The 25,064-nt window shown below is 36.8% G+C and overlaps 1 protein-coding gene across 2 annotated transcripts in view; it reads right to left on the reverse strand.

Moving 5' to 3' along the window:
- The window catches only part of TMEM135 (transmembrane protein 135), a 261,850-nt gene that overhangs the window by 209,718 nt on the left and 27,068 nt on the right, over nt 1-25,064 (reverse strand). For both annotated transcript variants that reach the window (XM_011938485.1, XM_011938484.1), the window contains exon 4: nt 16,217-16,250. In XM_011938485.1, the coding sequence (XP_011793875.1) occupies nt 16,217-16,250 (34 nt within the window). The remainder of the gene's footprint in view (nt 1-16,216; nt 16,251-25,064) is intronic.

The following is a 25,064-nucleotide window of genomic DNA, read 5'->3' on the forward strand; positions in this document are numbered from 1 at the left end:
AAAAATCAGTGAACAACAGGTTCTGGAGAGGATGTGGAGAAATAGGAACACTTTTACACTGTTGGTGGGACTGTAAACTAGTTCAACCATTGTGGAAAACAGTGTGGCAATTCCTCAAGGATCTAGAACTAGAAGTACCATTTGACCCAGCCATCCCATTACTAGGTATATACCCAAAGGATTATAAATCACGCTACTATAAAGATACATGCACACATATGTTTATTGTGGCACTATTCACAATAGCAAAAACTTGGAACCAACCCAAATGTCCATCAATGATAGACTGGATTAAGAAAATGTTGCACATATACACCATGGAATACTATGCAGCCATAAAAAAGATGAGTTCATGTCCTTTGTAGGGACATGGATGAAGCTGGAAACCATCATTCTGAGCAAACTATTGCAAGGACAGAAAATCAAACACCGCATGTTCTCACTCACAGGTGAGAATTGAACAATGAGAACACTTGGACACAGGGTGGAGAACATCACACACCAGGGCCTGTCGTGGGGTGGGGGGAGGGGTGAGGGACAGCATTAGGAGAAACACCTAATGTAAATGACGAGTTAAGGGTGCAGCACACCAACATGGCACATGTATACACATGTAACAAACCTGCACATTGTGCACATGTACCCTAGAACTTAAAGTATAATAATAAAAAAGAAACAACTATGAACAATTATATGCCAACAAATTATATAACCTAAAAGAAATGGATAAATTATTAGACACATACAACCTACCAAGACTGAATCATGAAGAATTAAAAAATATCTAAATAGACCAATGATATAGTTTGTACATTTGTCCCCACTGAAATATGTTGAGCTGCAATCCTCAATGCTACAAGTGGGGCCTAGTGGGAAGTGTTTGTATCATGGGGGTGGATCCCTCATGCCTTGGTGCTATCTTCATGACAGTGAGTTCTCGTGAGACATGGTTATTTAAAAGTGTGTGGCACCCCTCAATCCCTGCCTTTGCTCTTGCTTTCACCATGTGACATGCTGGCTCCCACTTCACACCTTCTGCCATGATTGTAAGCTTCCTGAGGACTTCCCAGAAGCTGATGCCAGGACTATGCCTCCCGTACAGCCTGCAGAACCATGAGCCTGCAGAACCATTAGCCAATTAAACCTCTTTTATTTATAAATTATCCAGCCTCTGATACTGATATCTCTTTATCGCAATGCAAGAATGGCCTTACACAACCAGTAATGAGTAAGCAGATAGAATAAATAACAAAAAGTTTCCCATCAAAGAAAATCCAAGGACCTGGTGAATTCTAATAAACACTTAAAGAAAAACTAATACCAGTCTTTCTCAAACTCTTCCAAAAAAACTGAAATAGAAGGAATACACCCAAACTCATTTTACAAAGCCAGTATTACCCTGATACCAAAGCCAAACAAGGACACTTCAAGAAAAGAAAATTACAGGCCAATATCCCTGATGAACATAGATGCAAAAATCCTTAACAAAATACTAGCAAACCGAATCCAATTAATACATTAAAAGAATCTTTCACTTGAAATACTGTCAGTTAGCCAGGTGCAGTGGCTCGCGCCTGTAATCCCAACACTTTGAGAGGCTAAGGCGGATGGATCACCTGAGGTCAGGAGGTCAAGAGCAGCCTGGCCAACATGGTGAAACCCCATCACTACTAAAACTACAAAAAGTAGTCGGGCATGGTGACAGGCACCTATAATCCCAGCTACTCAGGAGGCTGAGGCAGGAGAATCACTTGAACCCAGAAGGTGAAAGTTGCAGTGAGCCAAGATCACCCCACTGCACTGGGCAACAGAGAGAGACTCCGTCTCAAAAAAAAAAGAAATACTGTCAGTTGCAGCAACACAGATGGAACTGGAGATCATTATATTAAGTGAAAAAAGCCAGGTACAAAAGATAAACATCACATATTCTCACTCATATATGAGAGCTAAAAAAGTTGATCTCATGGAGATAGACAGCAGAATGATAAATACCAGAAGCTGTGTAGGGGAAGGGTAGATGAAGAGAGGTTGGTGAATGAGTACAAACATAAAGTGAGATACAAGAAATAAGTTCTGGTGTGCTATAACACAGTAGGGTGGGTGACTACAGTTAACAACATATTGTCTATTTCAAAATAGCGAAAAGAAAAGATTTTAAATGTTCCTGACACTACAGAAATCTTCTGCAAATAAAAAAGGAAAAATGCTCCCAACACAAAGAAATGATAAATGTTCAAAGTGATGGATATCCTACATTACATAGTCTATGCATGTATCAAAATATTACATGTACCATATAAATATGTACAAGTAATATATGTCAATTTAAGTGTTTTTACCAGTTTTTTAAAAATCTTTCACCATGCTCAAGTGGCATTTAACCCTGGGAGGCGAAGATGGTTCAACAGGAAATCATTAAATGTGATAGGCCAGCAGTCCCCAACATTTTTGGAACCAGAAAATGGTTTCGTGGAAGACAATTTTCCACGGATGCAAGGGCGGGGGTGGGGGGGCGTGGGAGTTGGTTTCAGGATGAAACTGTTCCACCTCAGATTATCACAAGAAGCATGCAACCTAGATCCCTCACATGTGCAGTTCACAATTGGGTTTGGGTTCCTATGAGAATCTAATGCCACTGCTGATCTGACAAGAGACAGAGCTCAGGCAATAACGGTTGCTTACTGCATATCATCTCCTGCTTTGCAGGCTGGTTCCTGACAGGGTTCATGGCCCAGGGGTTGGGGACCCCTGTGATATGCCACATTAGCAGGATGAAGGATAAAAACCTTATGATCATCTCAAGAGATGCAGAAAGAGTGCTGACAAAATTCAACATCCTTTCACAATAAAAACTCTCAACAAATTAGGTATAGAGGAATGTACCTCAACACAATAAAGGCCATATATGACAAGCCCACAGCTAACATCATACTCAACAGTGAAAAGCTGAACGCATTCTCTCTAAGATGAGGAAAAAGTCAAGGATGCCCACTCTCACCATCTCTTTTCAACATAGTACTGGAAGCCCTAACCAGAGCAATTAGGCAAGAGAAACAAATAAAAGTAATCCTAGTAGGAAAGAAAGAAGTAAAACAATCTCTGTTTGCAGAATATATGATATTATACATTAAAAACCCTAAAGATTCCACCAAAAAACTGTTGGATAAATAAATTCAGTATAGTTGCAGGACACAGGGTCAACATACAAAAATCAGTAATATTTTTATACACTAATAATGAACTATTCAAAAATAAATTTTTTAAAAAATCCCATTTACAACAGCAACAACAAAAAATAAAATCCTTACATGTATATTTAACCAAAAAGGTAAAAGATCTATATACTAAAAACACTATAAAACACTGATAAACAAAATTGCGGAAAAACACCCATGTTCATGAATTGGGAAAATTAATACTGTTAAAATGTTCATACTGCCCAAAGCAATCTATAGATTCAATGCAATCCTTACTGAAATTCCAATGCAATTTTTCACAGAAATAGAAAAAGCAATCTTTAAGTTCAAATGGAACCACAAAAGACCCCAAACAGCCAAAGAATCCTGAGGAAAACGAACAAAGCTAGAAGCCATCACATTCTCTGATTTTAAAATATATTTTAAATCTACTTTAATCAAAACAGCATTGTACTGGCATAAAAACAGACACACAGACCAATGGAACAGAATAAATAACCCAGAAATAAATAAACCCACAGTTATGACAACTGATTTTTGACAAAGGTGCTAACAACACAAAACAGGAAAAAACCAAGTCTCCTCAATAAACGGTGTTAGGAGAACTGGATATCTACTTGCAAAAGAATGAAACTGGGCTCTTATCTCATATGGTATACAAAAATTAATTCAAAATGGGTTAAAGACTATAAAATGACTAAAAGAAAATATACGGCAAAAGTTCCATGGCACTGGTCTAGGCAATTTATTTTTTGGATATGAACCCAAAAGCACAGGCAATAAAAGCAGAAATAGACAAATGGGATTACATCAAACTAAAAAGCTTCTGTACAGCGAGGGAAACAACTAACAGGGTAAAGAGACAACCCACAGATTGGAAGCCTGGGCAACATGGTGAAACTCCATCTCTACAAAAAGTACAAAAATTAGTCAGGCATAGTGACATGCACCTGCAGTCCCAGCTACTCAAGAAGTTATGGGAGGATTGCTTGACCCTGGGAGGTGAAGGTTACAGTGAGCCAAGGTCGCACCACTGCACTCCAGCCTGAGTGATAGAGCGAGATTCCACCTCAAATAAGAAAAGGAGACAACCCACAGATTCCACAGATTAGGAGAAATATTTGCAAAGTATACATCTGATAAAGGGTTAATATCCAAAATATATAAGGGATTTAACACAATTACAAGGAAACAACCCAATGAAAAAATGGGCAAAGGCCCTGAACCGACATTTCTTAAAAAAAAAAAAAAAAACCGAAAACATAGCTAACACATACATTTAACAATGCTCAACATCACTAATCATTAGAGAAATGCAAATTAAAACCACAATGAGATATTGCCTAACACCTGTAAGAGTGGTTATTATCAAAGACAAAAGATAACCAAGTGTTTGGCAAATACCTGGAGGAAAAGGAATCCTTGTCACTATTGGTGAGAATGTAAAAATGGTACAGTCATTATCAAAAACATTATGGGAGTTCCTCAAAAAACTAAAAACACCATATGATTTTTCTCTAACAAGTGATCCAGCAACCCCATTTCTGAGTATATATCCAAAGAAACTGAAATCGGTAGGTCAAAGGGATGTCTTCACTCCCATGTTCACTCCAGCACTATTCACAATAACCAAGAAATGGAATCAACCTAATGAACCTGGAGGACATTATGCTAAGTTAAAATAAGCCAGGTACAGAAAAAATACCACATGATCTCACTTATATGTGGAATCTTTAAAAAGTCAAACTCATATTGGTACAGAGTAGAATGGCAGTTAACAGAGGCCAAGGGAAGAGGGGGTTGTGATGATAAAGTTTCAGTGAGAAAAGAGAAATAAATTTTTGAGATATATTGCACAGCAGGGTGGCCATAGTTAATAGGGACATCTTGTACATTTCAAAATATATTATAGCTAAGAGTAAACTTCAAATGTCTCACTACAAAAAATGACAACTGAGGTGATAAATGTTAATTTTATCATTTCATGCTGTATATATATATGTGTGTGTATATATATATATACACACACACACATCACATTGTGCCCCATAGATGTATACAAGTATGATTTGTCAATTAAAAATAACTTAAAAAGAAATAAAAATGTATTTCTCTAAAGCAAATGTCTATGAGTAGATTTGTTGGCTCATATGGAAAAGTGTATGTTTATCCTTTTAATAAACTGTCAAATCGGCTTCCAAAGGGGTTAAACAATTTTACATTCCCACATGCAGGAATCTGATAGTTCCAGTTCCTATACCTTCATACCAACATTTGCTCTTGTCAGACTTTTCCCATATCTTACCATATGCATCTCTTCCATCTGGCTGTTCATCCAAAACCTTTCTAATATTCTCTATAATAAACCAGTAAATGTAAGTAAAGTGTTTCCCTGAGTTCTGTGAGCTGCTCTGGTAAATTAGCTGAACTTGAAAAGGGGGTAGCGGGAACCCCAATTTATAGCTGATCAGTCAGAAGTATAGATAATAAGTATTACTTTCTATTGGCATCTGAGGTGGAGGCAGTCTTATGAAACTGAGCCTTCAACCTGTGGAATCTGATGCTCTCTCCAGGTAGACAGTGTCAGAATTAAATAGAATTAGAGGACACTAAGCTGGTGTCTGCTAGAGAACGTGCTTCCAGAGAACTGCTTGTTCTGTGGAGATCATTCTCTGTTGAGTGAAAGAACAAGAGAAAGCACTTTTTTCTTTTTTTTTTTTTTTCTGAGATGGAGTTTTGCTCTTGTTGCCCAGGCTGGAGTGCAATGGCATGATCTCAGCTTAATGTAATCTCCGCCTCCCAGGTCCAAGCTATTCTCCTGCCTCAGCCTCCCGAGTAGCTGGGATTACAAGCATGCATCACCACACCCGGTTAATTTTGTATTTTTAGTAGAGACGGGGTTTATCCATGTTGGTCAGGCTGGCCTCGAACTCCCAACCTCAGGTGATCTTCCCTCCTCAGCCTCCCAAAATGCTGGGATTACAGGCGTGAGCCACTGTGCCCAGCCTGAATCACCATTTTCAAACCTATGTTTGAAAAATCAAATATAGATGTTTTAATAAAATATACTGCATGTTTAACATGAAAAACCAAATGCTAAAGACAAATTGGTAACACACATTACATGTATGTTTACAATTTTAAAACATATATACTGTTGAAATGTTTGATGACATAAATAAAATTACAGAGAAGTTTTCAAAAGGACTCACATAGAAGAATTTTTAAATGTCTTACATTTTTTTCTTAAAATAAAATGTAAGTGAACTAATTACATTTGACATCACATTTTAAATAAATGTTAACAGCATATAATCAATTTTGAAAGACTGGAAAACTTAGTCGTTGTCACAACTGATATAATAATGAAAATCATGCAAATGCAAATTTTGCTTATGTGTTCTCTTTTAAATCATACTGTGGCAAAGTTGAAATCTAACAGCAAGTGTTCTCTTACGGGTAATCAGTTCTGGCACATCAGCCCCAGGAAAATTTTTCCATAATTTTATAGACATATTTTGGCCGGAGAAAATATTTAACTCTTTATACTTCTTTCTATATACATTTCATTCATTTTGGCCTTTAATAACTAATTCACTATCAACACTTAAAATCTAGAAAACTACTATTTTTTAAATTGGTTACTTTTCACTCTAATACATGCTAACTAACATATAACAAAAAAGCAACATTTTCAGATGGGTATTAATACAACTGTCTTCAATCTGTATGTTTTTAAGTGCTAGTTAATCATTAAAGCTATAAACTAATGGTCTAATGATTGCAACTTATCAAAACGTACTTGTATCTGATGACTCTTTTTCTTAAAGTTTTTTTTTTTTTTTTTGAGACAGAGTATTGCTCTGTTGCAAAGGCTGGAGTGCAGTGGCACGATCTTGGCTTATTGCAACCTCCACCTCCAGGGTTCAATCAATTCTCCTGCCTCAGCCTCCCTAGTAGCTAGCATTACAGGCACATGCCACCATGCCTGGCTAATTTTTGTATTTTTTAGTAGAGACGGGGTTTCACCATGTTGGCCAGGCTGGTCTCGAACTCCTGACCTCAGGTGATCCACTCGCCTTGGCCTCCCAAATACAGATGACTTTTACTCTCCTCTTTATTTTCCAAATCAGAGACACATACCAAAAAACAGTAAATATTTTGTTTAAATAAAACCTCCCAACATTTAGAAATTTTATTGTTGGATGTTACAAGCCAACAATTTCAACTTAGTCTTGTAAGGAATATAATCAAGTCATAAGAAAAGTTATTTCTTTAGATTGAATTCAGTTCTCCCCGAATCCTTAAATCCCTACCTGTTCTGAAACAAGCACCCTCTTCATGTAGTAAAAGTTATATAGTAATAGGCCGGGCGCGGTGGCTCAAGCCTGTAATCCCAGCACTTTGGGAGGCCGAGACGGGCGGATCCCGAGGTCAGGAGATCGAGACCATCCTGGCTAACACGGTGAAACCCCGTCTCTACTAAAAAATACAAAAAGCTAGCCGGGCGAGGTGGCGGGCGCCTGTAGTCCCAGCTACTCGGGAGGCTGAGGCAGGAGAATGGCGTAAACCCAGGAGGCGGAGCTTGCAGTGAGCTGAGATCCGGCCACTGCACTCCAGCCTGGGCGACAGAGCGAGACTCCGTCTCAAAAAAAAAAAAAAAAAAAAAAAGTTATATAGTAATAAATAAATGGCTCTGTTTAGATAAAAAGGAAGATGAAGCGCATCAGGTTATTATTAGTATCCAGAAAAAATTATGATTATGTTCAAATTCACTTTCCCTTAGACATAGTCAATATCTATGTGTCAAGCCTTTGATCTCATTAAAGCTTTGAATTACTGAGCATTTATAACTGGCTAAAAACACCAATTCACATTTTATACTTTCCCAGAAATTTTTCTAATACTGAAATTTATAGACAAATGTAACCCCCAAAAAAGTTTTCCATTTTAAAGAACTAGAGATTCAAAGGTTTCTTCTAGGTTGGGAACCCTAACAAAATGGTACAGCCACCACTCAGGAACACATTTGATAGTTTCTTTAAAAACTAAATGTGGTGGCTCACGCCTGTAATCCCAGCACTTTGGGAGGTCGAGGAGGGCAGATAATGAAGTCAGGAGTTCGAGACCAGCTTGACCAACATGGTGAAACCCCGTCTCCACTAAAAATACAAAAATTAGCCAGGCATGGTGGCACGCACCTGTAATCCCAGCTACTCAAGAGGCTGAGGCAGGAGAATCGCTTGAACCCAGGAGGCAGAGGTTGCAGTGAGCCAAGATCATGCCACTGCACTCCAGCCTGGGCAACAGAGTAAAAATCTGTCTTAAAAAAAAAAAATACTAAACACGTAACCACAATATAAACCCAGCAAATGCACTAATGGACATTTATCCCAGAACAATTAAAACATAAAAATCTGTACATGAATATTTAAAGCAGATTTATTCATAATAACTAAAAACCATGAACAGGGGCTAAGGAGGGGCAACAACAAGAGAGAAGTGGGTGTTGCTATGATGGAAATATTCTGTATCTTGATTGTACCAATTAAATATTCTGGTTTTGATATTATATTATAGTTTTGTAATATGCTACTATTGGGGGAAACTGGGTAAAGAGAACTTGGGATCCCTATATTACTTTTTGTAATTACATATGAATCTATAATTATTTCCAAATAAAAGTTTTAATTTTTTTTAAATACAGTATTTTAAGTGTGCTCTCTAACATCAATAATATCAAAGTCAAAGATCTCTTTCCCAGGAATTTACAATCTAAAGCAGGCAACACACAAAAGTTTTAGAAAATTTACTTACAATTTAAAAATAAGTGTATGAATATGCACAGTATTTGGGTATTGAAGTATATACCATGTGCTACTATAGAAAAGCATATGAGTGTCTTAAAAAAATGCATTAAAACTCAAATCTATTCTAGCATGCAGGCATAATATTTTAAACTTTTTTGAAAACATAAGAAAAGCAGCACAGTAACAAAGCCACTAAGAAAATGTAAGATACTTTGTTATACAATAAAAATAATCTATAACTAAGATTAATCAATTGTTTTAAATTCTTTTCAGGTTGTAGTATTTATTATCACTTAATAATTTAAGTTTATCATTTTAAAGTAGATGATTTCCTGCAGTTATTTATTTTTCTGGATTCTGATTACAACACCATGAGCTGGCAAGACCTAAGTGTTCACACTCAGTTCAAAATAAGTCACGTATTTCATCTATGTTCCATGACCACCGATTTTTAATCTTTGTATCTTTTAATCTAAAATACAACATTAATGCAGTCAAATAAAAGAAGGTTTTACTTATAAAGTAAATAATATTAGAGCAAAACCACCATTACTTTTGCACCAACCTAAAATATTTAAAATAAGCTTTTAAATAAACATCTAGGCATAATTTGGTATGTCTCCTATAAATCCTTCTCTTTAACCCATTTATGCCTAGTGTTCCATTATTAGAACGCTAAGCTTCTAGTAGGAGTTATTTTTTTCCTACTGCTCAAGGAGGTCTGATTTTTCACAAAAACAAATTTGCAACCTCCAGCATAGATGGGTTAATAAACACATTCATCTATGGTTCATTTAACAAATTATGGCACAAAGTACATTTTAGGCACTGTTCTAGGAATGATACAGCAAGGTATAAAACACACAAAAACTCTACATTCATGAAGTTTAAATTCCAAGGTGGAAAGACAGACAATAAAATAATAAGCAAAAAAGATACATGTTAGATGTTGATCAATTCCATGAAAAAAAAAAAAGATACAAAGGTTTGGGACTGCAGGGTTATAAGTGACATGAAGAGTGATTGTTATTTCATGTGAGATAGATATGGAAGGCCTCACTACAGTGACACTTCAGCAGTCTCAGTAAAATGAAACAGCAAGCCATGCAGATACCTGGCAGTAAGAGCTCAAAACAGAGCAAACAGCAAATATCAAAGTCCTGAAGAGAAAGCATGCTTGTCATGCTCACTGAACACCAGAGAGGGCAGTGTGGCTGAAGTGGAGAATGAGGAAGGAGACAGTGGTGGTAGGAGGAAGCCAGAGAAACATAAAGACCCCTCATAACCACAGGCTTCTTCCAAGCCTCGAAAAGAGCCCTACAAAATCTGTTCACATAGCCACATTTTGGTAACATTTGCAAAAGTAAGGTATTTTAACCACAGATAGTTAAGATCACTATCATTCTACATTCTGATTTCTCTGTCAAACTTCACCTTGTGGTGAACAGCACTAGGTTTTGGGATCCAGCTTACTAGTAGAGTTGAGTTTAGCAAGATATATTGAGTTTGGATTGCATGATATATTCATTAGTTTACTTTCCAGTTGCTTTTAGGTATAGAACATTGATTCCTAGTGGCTCATTAAAGAGTGGCAGCCAGGCACGGTGGTTCACGCCTGTAATCCCAGCACTCTGGGAGGCCGAGGCTGGCAGATCACTTGAGGCCAGGAATTTGAAACCAGCCTGGCCAACATGGTGAAACTCTGTCTCTACTGGAAATACAAAAATTAGCCAGGCATGGCAGTGTGCACCTGTAATCCCAGCTATTCTGGGTGCTGAGGCAGGAGAATCGCTTGAACCTAGGAGGTAGAAGTTGCAGTGAGCCAAGATCATGCCACTGCACTCCAGCCTGGGTGACAGAGCCAGATCCTGTCTCAAAAAAAGGAAAAAAAAAAAAAAACAGAGTGGCTTCCAGGAATACTCTACTGTCTACTGTGCCAACTTACCCCGTCATGACACAAAGGTGAAGAACCAGAGGCCATAATGATATATAGATACATCTTAGGGTGCCAAGCCCTGAAAATATGTGGGTAATGAAAAAGAAATAAATTTGAAATGCACATAGCTAAAAGGTAGATTGTTAAAAGTTCTACCAATCATCAGACATGCAAAGTAGTAAGCAGAAGATCTGATTCTTATCAAAGTCTAGTCAAAATCCAAGTTATCTCCTGCCAAGTAAATGAAGTGAATACAATTACAATTATTATAAATGCAACATAACTTTGTAGGTCTTTTTTCCAATGGGAAACTGTACTACAGAAAATTTTTCAGAATGCCTGTGTTTGAGAAGCACTACCTATATCAGTATTCAAAAAAAGGTGATAAATCTGTGTATTAAGTAACATGGTTTTATCTATTCCAAATATGAATAATTATTAAAACATATATGATCAATAATGCAAGAAGAAAGACTGAAATATCTTTTTTTATTTTCTCTGTATAAAATGATATTATAGGCTGCTGGGGAAGGCAGGAAAGCAGCACCCACCCAGCAGGAGCTCCGTGACTGGGTTCCCAGGACTGTTGAAGGAAGGTATGGCTGGGTGGGAGGCTGGGTAGCTCACGCCCTCCAAGACTGCCTTTCTAAACTCTCTGACATCTAAGAAAAGGTGAACAAGTCCTATCTTCAAGAGATGATGGCTTTTAACAGTTCTGAAGGATCTAAAACTATGTACCTGCAGACATAAATAAGGATGAAGAATTTGTAGAAGAGTTTAACAGATTAAAAACTTTTGCTAGTTTTCCAAGCAGTAGTCCTGTTTCAGCATCAACACTGGCACAAGTAGGTTTTCTTTATATTGGTGAAGGAGATACCATGTGGTGCTTTAGTTGTCATGCAGAAGTAGACAGAAGGCAATATGGAGACTCAGTAGTTGGAAGACACAAGAAAGTATCCCAAACTGCAGATTACCGATGGCGTTTATTTTTAAAATAGTGCCACACAATCTGCAAATCCTAGTATCCAAAATGGTCAGTACAAAGTTGAAAACTGGGAAACAGTAATCAATTTGCCTTAGGCAGGCCATCTGAGATTCATGCAGATTATCTTCTGATAACTGGACAGGCTTTAGATGTATCAGATACCATATACCCAAAAAACACACCATGTATAGTGAGGAAGCTCGATTATAGTCATTTCAGAACCAGCCAAACTATGCCCATTTAACCCCAAGAGAGTTAGTGCTGAACTCTACTACACAAGTATTGATGACCAAGTGCAGTGCTTTTATTGTGGGAGAAAACTGAAAAATTGGGAACCTTATAGTGCTGGCTGGTGGCAGAAGAACATAGGCAACACCTTCTTAATTGCTTCTTTGTTTTGGGCCAGAATGTTAACATTTGAAGTGAATCTGATGTTGTGAGTTCTAATAGGAATTTCCCCAATTCAACAAATCCTCTAAAGAAATCCATCCACGGCAGATTATGAAGCACGGATCATTACTTTGGGGATGTGGATGTACTCAGTTAACAAGCAGCAGTGTGCAGGAGCTGAATTTTATGCTTTAGGTAAAGGTGATAAAGTAAAATGCTTTTGCTGATGGAAACACATTGAACACCCCTGGGAACAACATGCTAAATGGTATCCAAGGTATAAATATCTATTACAGGAGAAGAAACAAGAATATATAAGTAATATCCATTTAACCCATTCACTTGAGGAGTCACTGGTGAGAAGTGCTGAAAAAAATGTCATCACTGACTACAAGAATAGATTATACTATCTTTCAAAATCCTATAGTACAAGAATTTTGGTCTTAGGCCTATCCCTATACAAATGGGGTTCGGTTTTAAGGACATCAATAATGGAAGAAAAAACTCAAACTTATCTGGGAGCAACTAGAAGTCACCTGAGGTTCTGGTTGCAGATTCATTGAGTGCTCAGAAAGACACAAAATGAATCAAGTCAGATTTCACTGCAAAAAGAGACGGGGTCTCATTATGTTACCCAGGTTGGTCTTGGGCTACTGCCCTCAAGCAATCCTCCCACCTCAGCCTCTCAAGTAGCTGGGACTACAGGCCCATACCACCACACCCAGCCTATACTGTAATTACTAATGAGCCAGAGGAAAGACTAGGTGGAGGGAACTGAAGGAAGTATTATTGAAAGAAAAAAGGGGAGAAGAAGTAATGGAGCTCTAGATCCAGAGTCTGCCAGTAATAGCACAGAACTGATTCCAAGACTTATAAATTACTAAGAAATTATACACAAAATCAGAAATATATCAAACACAGAATTGGGCCTAGGCTGTAAGAAGAAAATGAGAGACAATAAGAACCTGTAGTGTGAGGGTTTTGGAAAAGTATTATATAGGAACTGAAAAGGAAGTCTAGCCATATATAATTTGGCTTTTGAGGAATAAAGTTTACTTTGACATTCAAATATTCCAAGTAGTCTCTAACAGAAGCCGGTGACACCAAACCAATCAAAGTTTCATGACCAATTAAAAACTCAGAGTCCATTATTTTAGAAATAAATGCAAAATCATGATGGAAATTCCTTGTATAAAATCAGTATTGTCTTAGTAATTTTTTCAAAAGAAAATTATAAAATCATATGAAGAAATGAATGGAGTTTATAACCAATATATGATGGAAAAAAGTTTTGTGGAGGTATGTTAGATGATTACTTAACATTTAATTAACATAAAATCTAGATTTTATGTTAAGTCTGGTGTTTATCATCTTTTTAAAAGTAAAATATCATCACTCAAACTGAATTTTTACTGGACAGGTTCAGCATGAAAAACAAGTAAATTGGCCGGGTGCTGTGGCTCACACCTATAATAACAGCACTTTGGGAGGCTGAGGCAGGCAGATCACGAGGTCAAGAGTTCAAGACCAGCCTGAACAACATGGTGAAACCCCGTCTCTACTAAAAATTAAAAAAAAATTAGCCAGGCTTGATTGTGCACACCTGTAATCCCAGCTACTCAGGAGGCTGAGGCAGGAGAATCACTTGAACCCAGGAGGCAGTGGTTGCAGTGACTTGATATCACACCACTGCACTCCAGCCCGGGTGAAAGAGCGAGACTCCATCTCAAAAAATAATAATAATAATAATAAATAAAAACAACAAGCAAATTGGCTGGGCACAGTGGCTCTTGCCTATAATCACAGCACTTTGGGAGGCCAAGGCAAAAGGATCACTTGAGCCCAAGAGTCTGAGACCAGCATAGGCAACATAGTGAGATCCCATCTCTACAAAAATAAAACGTAAAAAAAAGAATAGCTGGACATTGTGGTATATGCCTGTGGTCCCAGCTATTTGGGAGACTGAGGTGGGAGGATTGCTTGAGCCCAGGAGTTTGAGCTGTGATCACATCACCGTACGCCAGCCTGGGCAACAAAATGAGACCAAAAAAATAAAATAAATAAAATAAAATAAATGGAAACAGGTAAACAGACGAGCTAACTTGAAAACAAATCTGAAAAGATAACCAGAATTCAGCACAAAGTGATGAAAAATTAGGAAAATGTTAAAGAGCGATTAAGAAAACATGAAGAGGCACATAAGAATGTTTAACACGCATCTCAAAGGAGTTCCAAAACAATAGAATATAAAGAATGGGAAGAAGCAAGATTCAAAGAGGGGATGGATAAGAATTTAATTCCAGAACTAACCATTAATTCTTAGACTACAAAAGCTGAGTTCTGATCAAACTAAATAAAAATAAAACTATATCACAGTAAACCCAATATGCCAAAAATAAATTCTTCAAAAGTAAATTTTTTTTAAAAATTGAGAAAGAGAGATTACCTAAAAAGTAAAACCAGACTGACAACAGACTACGAAAAGTATCTATAGAGAACAAAGATAAAGGATTATCTTCAAATCATTGTGAATCTAGAATTCTACACCCAGCAAGATTGTTATTACAACAAATATTTATCAAATCTCACTACATAACAGACTCTATTTAGAAGTTCAAGAGCTTACATTCTAGTAAGAATTCTTTCAAGGAGAATAATGCCTTGAAAAAAAAGAAATCCTGCTCTCCTGCTCTCCTGCTGTCCTGAAATTTCCATTTCGTTACAATTAAAGGAGCTTAGAACTCCTAATTTTCTGGAGTATTTCAAAATAAATTTACTTGATGGCGTACCCTAGGCTTTCTTAATTGGTGGTCCATGAACACCCTGAAATGAAAATTTGTGTATCGTTCCTTACATGAGCAGTTTTCTGTACAGAATGTCCGTATATGTCATCAGATTCATAGAGAGGTCTATGACTCAAAAGGAGTTATACCTACTTTTCTCTGACCCAACCCCACACACCCAGAATAGTTTGGTGCTATATGATTTCCACAGGAACCTATAAATCATCTTTCAGTCCTTTTCATACATTATTATTTCTGCTGTGACTTCTCCCACTAGAGAGTAAAACTCCATGAATGCAAAAGCTATCTCTTGTTTACCAGCATCTAGCACAGAAACACAAAAGTACAAAGCAAAAAGTATATATTTTATAACTAAAATGAATTGCTAAATGTACCTCTGAAATATACTCCCTTGTTACAGAATTCAAGAACTAAACCTTAGGTAAATAAATAATTATTAATCTTTCCTAAATTTTTTAATGTTGCCTATCAAGTCTATTAAATAACCTGAAAAGATTTTAACGTAAATGTTTTTAAAATATTAACTTGGCAATAAAAATTATATAACCTTGATTATATATTTACTTTAAAGAATATCAAACAACATAACATTAACTTCATTTCTGTAAATTTAAAAATTTGGAAGTCTAGCTAATTATATTATTAAATGCACTGAGTGTTTGGAGATAGTACCAATGTTGTTTTACTGTCCAAGAAGAACATGCATCATAAAAACCCATCCTTATATCGTTTTTCCCACAAGAAATCACAACAGAGGCAGAATATGAAATTATATATATAAACAGATATAAAGAGATAGATATATACATATAGAATTATAGCCTATCAAAGATGAAGATGTAAACTTTAAAAAAAAAAGGCAATGAGGAGCACAAGACAGTGATTTCCTTCTAAAATACGTGAAATTCAATCCTGTATGACAGGAACAAACCATATGGTATCAAGGCTTTTTTGAACATTTAAGTCTATCCATTAACACAGAGAAGATTATTCTCAGATACAAGTGGCTTTCCTCTTTTACTTTTTTTAAGAAAACATGATTTTAAAAAGATACAGCTTATGGAAGACATCAAAGGTTAAAACAAAATACTTACCAAGTTGGCCATATAGATTGTGAGCAGCCCTCTCCTGCAAATAATTTTAAAAGGAAGATATTAAACTTCAATTTGACTTAATAATCACTTTATCATTTATTGGAAGTCTATAAAAAGAATTCTCAGAAATTGAGAAACGTAGTGGTATCTTAGAAAAAGGGGTAAATTATGCTGAACTAATTTTTCTGTGACCTAAATTTAGCTGCATCTAAAAAAATTCCATAAAATCACTTGTTTTGTGGTCATTAAATATTCTTAGCAGTCATTAATTAAATATTTAAAATTACTATTTCCCCATTGTTATTTGTTATTGGCAAGAGTGGTATAATTTCTTACTCGTCTATGCTAGCTAAATCTAAATTTTGTAATAAATAATTCTAATTCATCTTGCCAAAAAGAACAATTCTGACCAAATAAGAATGTATCAAAAAATAAATAAATAAAACAAGCCTTCTATCTGTTTCACACACAATATAATTGTTTGTTTCATTAAATAATATTACAAATCATACTAAATCACATTGGTTTTAATTTCATTTTAAATGAAAAGTCAGGCACTAAGGGAACTTTCTAATGCCAAAGCACAAACAAAAGTTCTATAAACACTTTACACAAAAATTGCATATTTACCAAACTTATTTAATAAAAATTCAGGTAGAAAGTCAAACATAAGAACTTTTTTCTGCCCTTAATCAGTCTACTTGGCTTATATTGCACATGAGAAATGAATGAAGCACATTCTATTCTCTAGGAAATGTCTTCAATAGGTTTTATGAATTCAAGGGCAGAGTTCGATCTCTGAAAACTACAAAAACTTATTTTAGCTTCTGTTATGAACATTTTCAATACTCAAAGAAAATGAAATATATATAAAAAGTACCAATGTCAAACCACTGTCATTTAAATATTCTGAATCTTCATATTGATATCGTCAATGGAATCTTCTTGATGCCCGATTCATACACAATGCTGAATATTCATTATTTTAAATGGTTTAGTAAGATTTTTAATATTCCTAAAGCTACAGGCAGGCAGTATGATTTAACTAAACAGTGCTAAAGTAAAGTTAGGTACTCTGGGACTCTGTAATTTTGTCACTAAAATTAGGGAACATTTGAGGGACTAGTTATCTACTTATTAAATCTACTTTTTTAACATAAAAATTATCAAAGAAAAAATTTACATTATCACCAATATATAAAATATAACACTGTACCTACTCTGGTTGAAAGGGGAAGAGGATATAGGACCCACAGTGCCACACACCCAGTGCCATACACTCCTAACAATCCCTCCTCAGCAGATCCTAATGCATTTCAGCAGAACAAGAGAACCCAATTGCCCTTACAAAAAGAATTTTTAAAAATCACTGGTAAAGGTGATAGGATGATCTATGCAGCAAACCAACATGGCAGAAACCTGCACATTCTACACATGTACTCCTGAACTTAAAAGTTAGGAAAAGAAAATAATAATAAAATCACTTGTAAGAATATCTATAATGTTTTTTAACATCCTTTGTTCTATGATTTTTACATATGGATTGAAAGTGTTCTTACTAGTTCTCATCATTCTTGTTAGCTCCTACCAAATTCTAAATCAAAAATACTCTTATATTGCTTATTTTAAATAAGCTATACCAAGAAAAATTAGGGTAACATTAACATCCAAGAGTCCCACATACACTAAAGAAAGAAAAGTTAAGTGCTTCTCAAGAGATACCCATTTTTACCAAAAGCTGGTTACATATGAAGAAAAAATATATATATTACAAATTCCAAAATAAAAATATTTCTTTACTTTCTGTGACAGAGCCTGACAATTTTTTTTCTTTTTTGTTTTTGTTTGTTTGTTTGCTTGTTTTTGAATAGGATCTCACTCTGTCACCCAGGTTGGAGTGCAGTAGTACAATCACAGCTCACTGCAGTCTCGAACTCCTGGGCTCAAGTGATCTTACTGCCTCAGTTTCCCAAACAGTTGAAACTACAGGCGCACACCACCATGCCCACTAATTTTTTGATTTTCTGTAGAGACCCAGTCTCTCTATATTGTCCTAGCTGGTTCGAGTTTCTGGATTTAAGCAATCCTCCTGCCCTCGCCCCCCAATTGCTGGGATTACAGGCATGAGCTACCACACCCCACTGATAAATGCATTTCAAGGTGAAATGAGCTAAAGCTGAGTATCCCTTATCCAAAATGCTTGAGACTAGAAGTGTTCCCAATTTTTGATTTTTTTTGTATTTTGTAGTATTTGCATATACATAATGAAATAATTTGGGGATGAGACCCAAGTCCAAAATTAATTTATGTTTCATATACACCTTACACTTGGCAAAAACTGCAATTACTTTTGCACCAACCTAAATACATACAACTTATTTTATACAATATTTTTAATAATTTTGTGCCCAAAATAAAGTTTGTGTTCAGTACTTAAATGTGAAATTTTCCACTTATGGCATCATGCTGGTGCGCAATCATAATTAAGGTTATTATGTTGTTATTGTAAACCGCAGAAATAAACAAATCTCTTTGTCAATTGTGTTTCTGACTGGAACTACCCTGGACATTTTGTCATTCACAGACAGTTGTCTTGATCCTCTTCTAAAAATGGTTTGTAATCAGCTACAGGACTTTGACAGGTGCTCTTAAATGCAAGTTTCTGATATCTTTGGAGATTGTGACATTGGAATAAAGGAAAATCATTCAGGACTCATGAAGAGCTAAAATGTTCATGAATATCAAGCAGGACAAGAGTTCACTGAATGGACTGAACTAATAGAAAACTTAAATAATCTTTTTAACTTTTTGCTTAAAACATTGCTGATCCTTGTTTTATTTTTCAGAGTCATGGAAATTTTTCTTTTAAGCTATCTATAGTTTTCAACAATTGAGTAAGGTATACTCCTATGAACAAAGTTTGGAAAATATTTGTGTCTTTCTGCTTGGTTTCTCCAGAATTTGGAAACTTTGTGAGTATTCTTAACATAGGGCAATATAGTTATTTGCATCACTGCAGTAAGAATCCATTTTCTTTTGCAACAGGACACAACTGGAGAGACTGGTTGTTTTACCAAGGCTTTGACTAGAAGGGTGTGCTTCCCTTTAAGGAATTAAGCTTGACTTGCAGAGCCAATAAAAGCCCCTTGGGAAAACTGGCCTCATACCCTGTCTACACAGTTCCTGTACAGGGTTCCTAACTTGTGGTGAGTAAAGAATGTCACTTTCTATCAAGTCCAGGAGCCCCAAGTTATCTTGACACCTCAAGAAGAGAGGAATTTACCGAATTCACAGGTATTTGAGGGTATAAACCCATGGCTGGCCTCGGCTATTTAAAAAGTCTTAACTGAGCCAGGTGTGGTGGTTCACGCCTGTAATCCCAACACTTTGGGAGGCCAAGGAGGGCGGATCACCTGGAATTGGGAGTTTGAGACCAGCCTGACCAACGTGAAAAAACCCTGTCTCTACTAAAAATACAAAAAATTAGCCAGGCGTGGTGGCGCATGCCTGTAATCCCAGCTACTCAGGAGGATGAGGCAGGAGAATCGCTTGAACCCAGGAGGCAGAGGTTGCAGTGAGCCGAGATCGTGCCATTGCACTTGAGCCTAACCAACAAGAGCAAAACTCCATCTAAAAAAAAAAAGTCTTATCTGAGATTCCATATGGAATAGAGTTCCACACAGAGCCAATTTTAAAGGCCTATGTGAAAATAATTATTTTTGGTGCACTTTATGCAAATGATTAAGCCAAGTATAAGACTAAAGTTTATTTTGCAAATAACTCGGTCCTATCATGACTTGTTTGTCACAAAATGAGGACTGGAAACACAGAAAACAGTTTCAAAACTTATCATACAGTTGTCATTAAATTCTCATCTCATTAGTTGCTTTTAAGTTTTGTTTGCATTTTAGACTAACTCTGCTTATTCCTGAGAACCAACCAGTGATCTCTGGCTGCAGCTAAGAAAGAAAAGGGATGAGTAACGTAAAACTCTGGATCAATATTCTAATTCTGGGCAATTATCCTGCAAATCCTGCCAGGTGGTGAGAACAGGGTGCCCATAACCTGAAGGTTTTGGGGGCTTTTTTTTGCTTTTTTTTTTGAAAATAAGACCAAAGGAGCTAACAAAACCAAGCCACATGCACCCAAGTCTTAGCAGGCATAACTATAGCCACCAGTTATCTGGGCATGCTAGCAGCCTCAGAGTTTTTCAGCTGTTTTTACCCCCGTGTTTTGTTTTGATACATATCTTCTAATAACCTGGCTTGTCTCTTTTCATCTTCAGGCCATCAAACTCCAAATAGTTATGCAACTGGAGTCTCGAATGATGGCTCCCTTTTACTGGGGACTCTTAGGCGTCTAAGAGAGATCTGACTGCCATTTTCCCAAAACAGCACCCCATCAGCAGAAAGCAGTTAAGGCTGGACATCATCCTTAACCTAATGGGCAATTAGATGTACCTCTTCAGAAGGGGAAATTGATAGCAGCAGGAGGCAGTCAAATGCCTAGGCAGATAGGGGTGGGTCCCTGGTAAATCCTACCTCCAAGCCGAAGAAAGTTTAAAGCCTGAAAGCCAAGCTACAAGTCAAATCCACAGACCAGATTAAGAACTTGCCTTCCTGTTTGGAACACTTTTCTCCAATTAATCCCCACCCTCCACCTATTTTACATATACATACCCTTTCCTAATTGGTTTTCTACACTGTAGTGCCCACCTTTGAGCAGAGTCTTCGTTTTAAACTTTTTTGCATACTCACAAACCAATTAGCAAGCACTTCCCTATTCTGAGGCCATAAAAGCCCCAGACACAGGCACACTGAGAGGAAAAAAAACACCAAACTGCAGGGGTCGGGGACCATCCCTGCGTCCCCTCTCCACTGAGCTGTTCTACCGCTCAATAAAACTCTTCTCTGCCCTCCTCACCCTTCAAACTGTCAGTGTATCCTAATTCTTCTTGGACATGGGACAAGAGCCTGGGAACTGCCAAACGTGGGTACAAGCCATAACACAGGCAGGCCAAGTAGAGGGGCTGCCTTCAGTGGAAGGCCTGGGGCTAAGCAAGGCCTGGGTGCAGGGCCGGGGGACATCACCAGTCATGGAGGTCTCCATGACTGGTGATGTCCATGGAGACCTCCATGACTGGTGATGTCCCCCATCATGGAGGTCATCACCAGTCATGGAGGTCTCCAGTTGGCAAAGTGGACAAGAAAAATCCTGCATCAATACCTCACACCTAAGGCATACGAGGCACTAAACAAATGATTATGGAATTACTAGACACAGTCAACAAGGTATTCCTAAGAACACATCCTTACAGAAAAAAAGTGTATTATAGACATATAATCACCAAAGATAACCACTAGAACAAGGGAGGGCCAATTAATGATACCAATTTATTAGCAAAGAAGTGATCAGACCTCCTTAAAGTTGCATAAAACTTACCAATCTACAAGGTACAATCGATCTTATGAAATCAAATTTTACCCACCCAATAGTACCCTGAAGTGAAAGGCAGATACCATTATCCTTACTCTATTGAAGACCAAGAATCAGAGAAGTGAAGTGCTTTCCTTAAAAAGGTAAAAATAACAAAAAGACAAGCTAGAATTCATAGTCAGTTCATCTGACTCCAGTTTCAGGCTCTGTCCAATGCATTACTTCTACAGAATATCTTTGCACTACTAAATTATCTTTCTCGTTGTTGTTTGTTTTTGAGACAATCTTGCTCTGTCGCCCAGGCTGCAGTGCAGTGGTACAATCTTGGCTCACTGAAACTTCCACTTCCCAGGCTCAAGGGATCCTCCCACCCCAGCCTCCCAAGTAGCTGGCACCACAGGCACACACCACCACACCCAGCTAATTTTTTGTATTTTGGGTAGAGCAAGCCATGTTGGCCAGGCTGGTCTCGAAATCCTGAGCTCAAGTGATCTGCCCACCTCGGCCTCCCAAAGTGCTGGAATAACAGGCGTGAGCCACTGCACCTGGCCCTAAATTATCTTTAAGTTCTGTAATTCACTTGCTTGTTTAACATGGCATCCTAACAGGCTTCTATTCTTTGAGGAAGACTAAAGCCTTCACATACTGTTACTATTATGAAAAAGCAGAGAATGTAGTGCTATTAGATTAAGTCCTATTCTGTTCTCAAAATTTCAATTTATCTTTCCCTAAATCACCTCCTTAATAGCTTCTGCTGAATTCACACCCAGAGAGAATATTATCTCTGAAGGGTATGGTATGTTGGATTATAGGGCCACACTCTTTGATAGGATTTCTTTCATGCAACGTCTTCATCCTCTGTTCCAATGTCAACTTTATAACTGTTATGATATCAGAACAATAATTTATCACTTCTTCAGTTACGTTAGGCACTAAGAAAAACTGAGAAGTTAGTTAAATGCCATTTTATTGTTTTACACTTGACTATATTTAGCCTAATTCTGAAGACAAATAGGCCACTCCCTTACTGGTGACTAAATCCTCTCTGGAAACCAAGTTACCTATTAAAACATGGCTAACACAGTGATGGAGAGGGGGAGGTGCCCGTTAGAACAGATGATGGCATAGGCCTAAAAGGGAGAAGCTGGGGCCAAGAAGCACAATAAGTAACTTGTTAAACTTCACAGGAGATTCTGATACCCATATCCTACACTCCCATTCTACTGAGAGTCACTAGATTAGAAGGCTGGGAAAGCTCAGCAAATAAGCAGTCCAATATTCCTTTACACCACATAAGCTTTTCTCATTGTTTCCTTCTTTTATTTATCTATTTATTTTGGTTGGAGAAGGGGTTGAATCTCTCAAAGTTGCAGCATACAAAATTTAAATGGGTGTGTACCTCCAGGAGTGTTATCAAAAAAAAAGTATTAAAAACCATTGCAGCCAGGCGCAGTGCCTCACACCTGTAATCCCAGCACTTTGTGAAGCCAAGTTAGGAGGATCACTTAAGCCCATGAGTTTGAGATAGCCTGGGCAACACAGTGAGATCTCGTCTCCACCAAAAATAAGACTGACCTGGTCATGGTGGCACATGCCTGTGTTCCCAGCTACTCGGGAGACTGAGGCAGGAGGATCGCCTGAGCCCAAGAGATCGAGGCTGCAGTGAGCTATGATTGTACCACTGTACTCTAGCCTAGATGATTGGTGAAACTCTGTCTTAAAAAAAAAAAGAACCACTGCTACAGAAACTGTGTAGTCAGAGTATCATCATTTTTATAGGAAAACATTAAATAAAATAAATAAATGTTCTATAACATCTTAGTAGATTAAAAAGTATTCATACATCCTGCTGAAATTCTAAGCATTATTATCATCTAACAGCATTATCATTTCTAATTAGATGCATAATCAATAATGGGTTTTTTTCCAGAAACTTTGGTGTATGTATTATTGAGCTAACCTCAAAGTTTTGAATGATACTACATATCACACTTCACAACAGGCCCCTGGGAAATACAGTAGGAACAATGCAACTTCTAAATTCTAAATATGTATAGATCCTATATATGCATATGAAATATACATATAAAAATAATTATATGTTCTATAAATAAGGAGATATTAGAAATAAAAAAAAGTGAAAATTCCTAAACATTGTAATGGCTTATTAGGAAATGCTATTTAATCATCTCGGAAGGTCTTTCAAGGTATAATGGGTTTTTAACTCTCAGAATGTTTTAGAAGGTATAAAAATACTTCCTTAAAGCATAGGAATTAATAGAACAAATTTCTAATCTAGAGCAAGAGTCTATGATCATGTTCTATCTTACACAGTACATAAAGAGTAAACTTTACAGAAGGCAACAAAGTGTTTAATCTTCTGGTGAAGTTAACATGCCAGTGAAACCTGAAGATACCAAGAACTTATAGACCAAATTTATGGGTATTCTTTTATTTGTATATTATATAGATCATTCATTCTGGTCATACCTGGTTTGGAGTTTCATAAGTACTATAGTGCAATTTAATACACAACAAATGAGTATGCTTGCAATAAATATGCAATTGTTGATACCTTAATCCATGTTCATGTTTGAGCACACTGCAATTCTTAGCTAATACTAAATATCAAAGCAAATTCCACAGCAATTCTACAAAACAAAATCCATCAGAACAACTTCTTTCTAAACCACAAACAAAGCACTTCCTAGAAAAAGAAAAAGAAGACTAGTTCTTAACAGCCCTCCTACAGATAAACTAGACGTTACCAATGCTTCCTACTGAGTTTCTATGATCAGAGTCCTTTGCGGCACAAATTTTTTAAGCAACCCTGGAAACAACTTCAAAGCTTTCTCAGAACCTCACAATGATGCGATTAAGATTTAAGTAAGCTGCCCTCTTACTAGGTGTCACAAACCAGCAAGCAAAGCAAGCTTAATACTACTAGAAAGGGAGGGGGTAATTGATGGATGGATTAGAGAGAAGGAAAAAAGAGGAAGAAAGAAACTTAAACCAATACAGATGAAGTTATTTACAGAGAGATAGATCTTTATCTATGTATTTATATTTATATCCAGATAGAAAGAGATATAAGTGCATATTGTATGTTCTCACCTCATTAAATACTTTTTGAAAAACTGATTATACAACTGAGTGCAACTGAGGACTATATTATAGTCCACAGAGCAAGCACTGAAATACCAAAAACAGAATAAAGATTGCATTACTAAAGCTTTAGAGATTTAAAACTTAGGACTACCAATATTTGCTATTTTGTAAAAAGAAACTGCTAGTCATCACAACATGTTTCTTCTATCTTTTCTAGTACATTGCTGACATTAAATTTAAAGACTGGACAAATTTTTGAAAGGAGGGGCGGAGCAAGATGGCCGAATAGGAACAGCTCCAGTCT

The sequence above is a fragment of the Colobus angolensis genome, unplaced genomic scaffold (assembly GCF_000951035.1).
Source record: "Colobus angolensis palliatus isolate OR3802 unplaced genomic scaffold, Cang.pa_1.0 Scaffold174, whole genome shotgun sequence".
In the NCBI taxonomy this organism is placed as follows: domain Eukaryota; kingdom Metazoa; phylum Chordata; class Mammalia; order Primates; family Cercopithecidae; genus Colobus; species Colobus angolensis.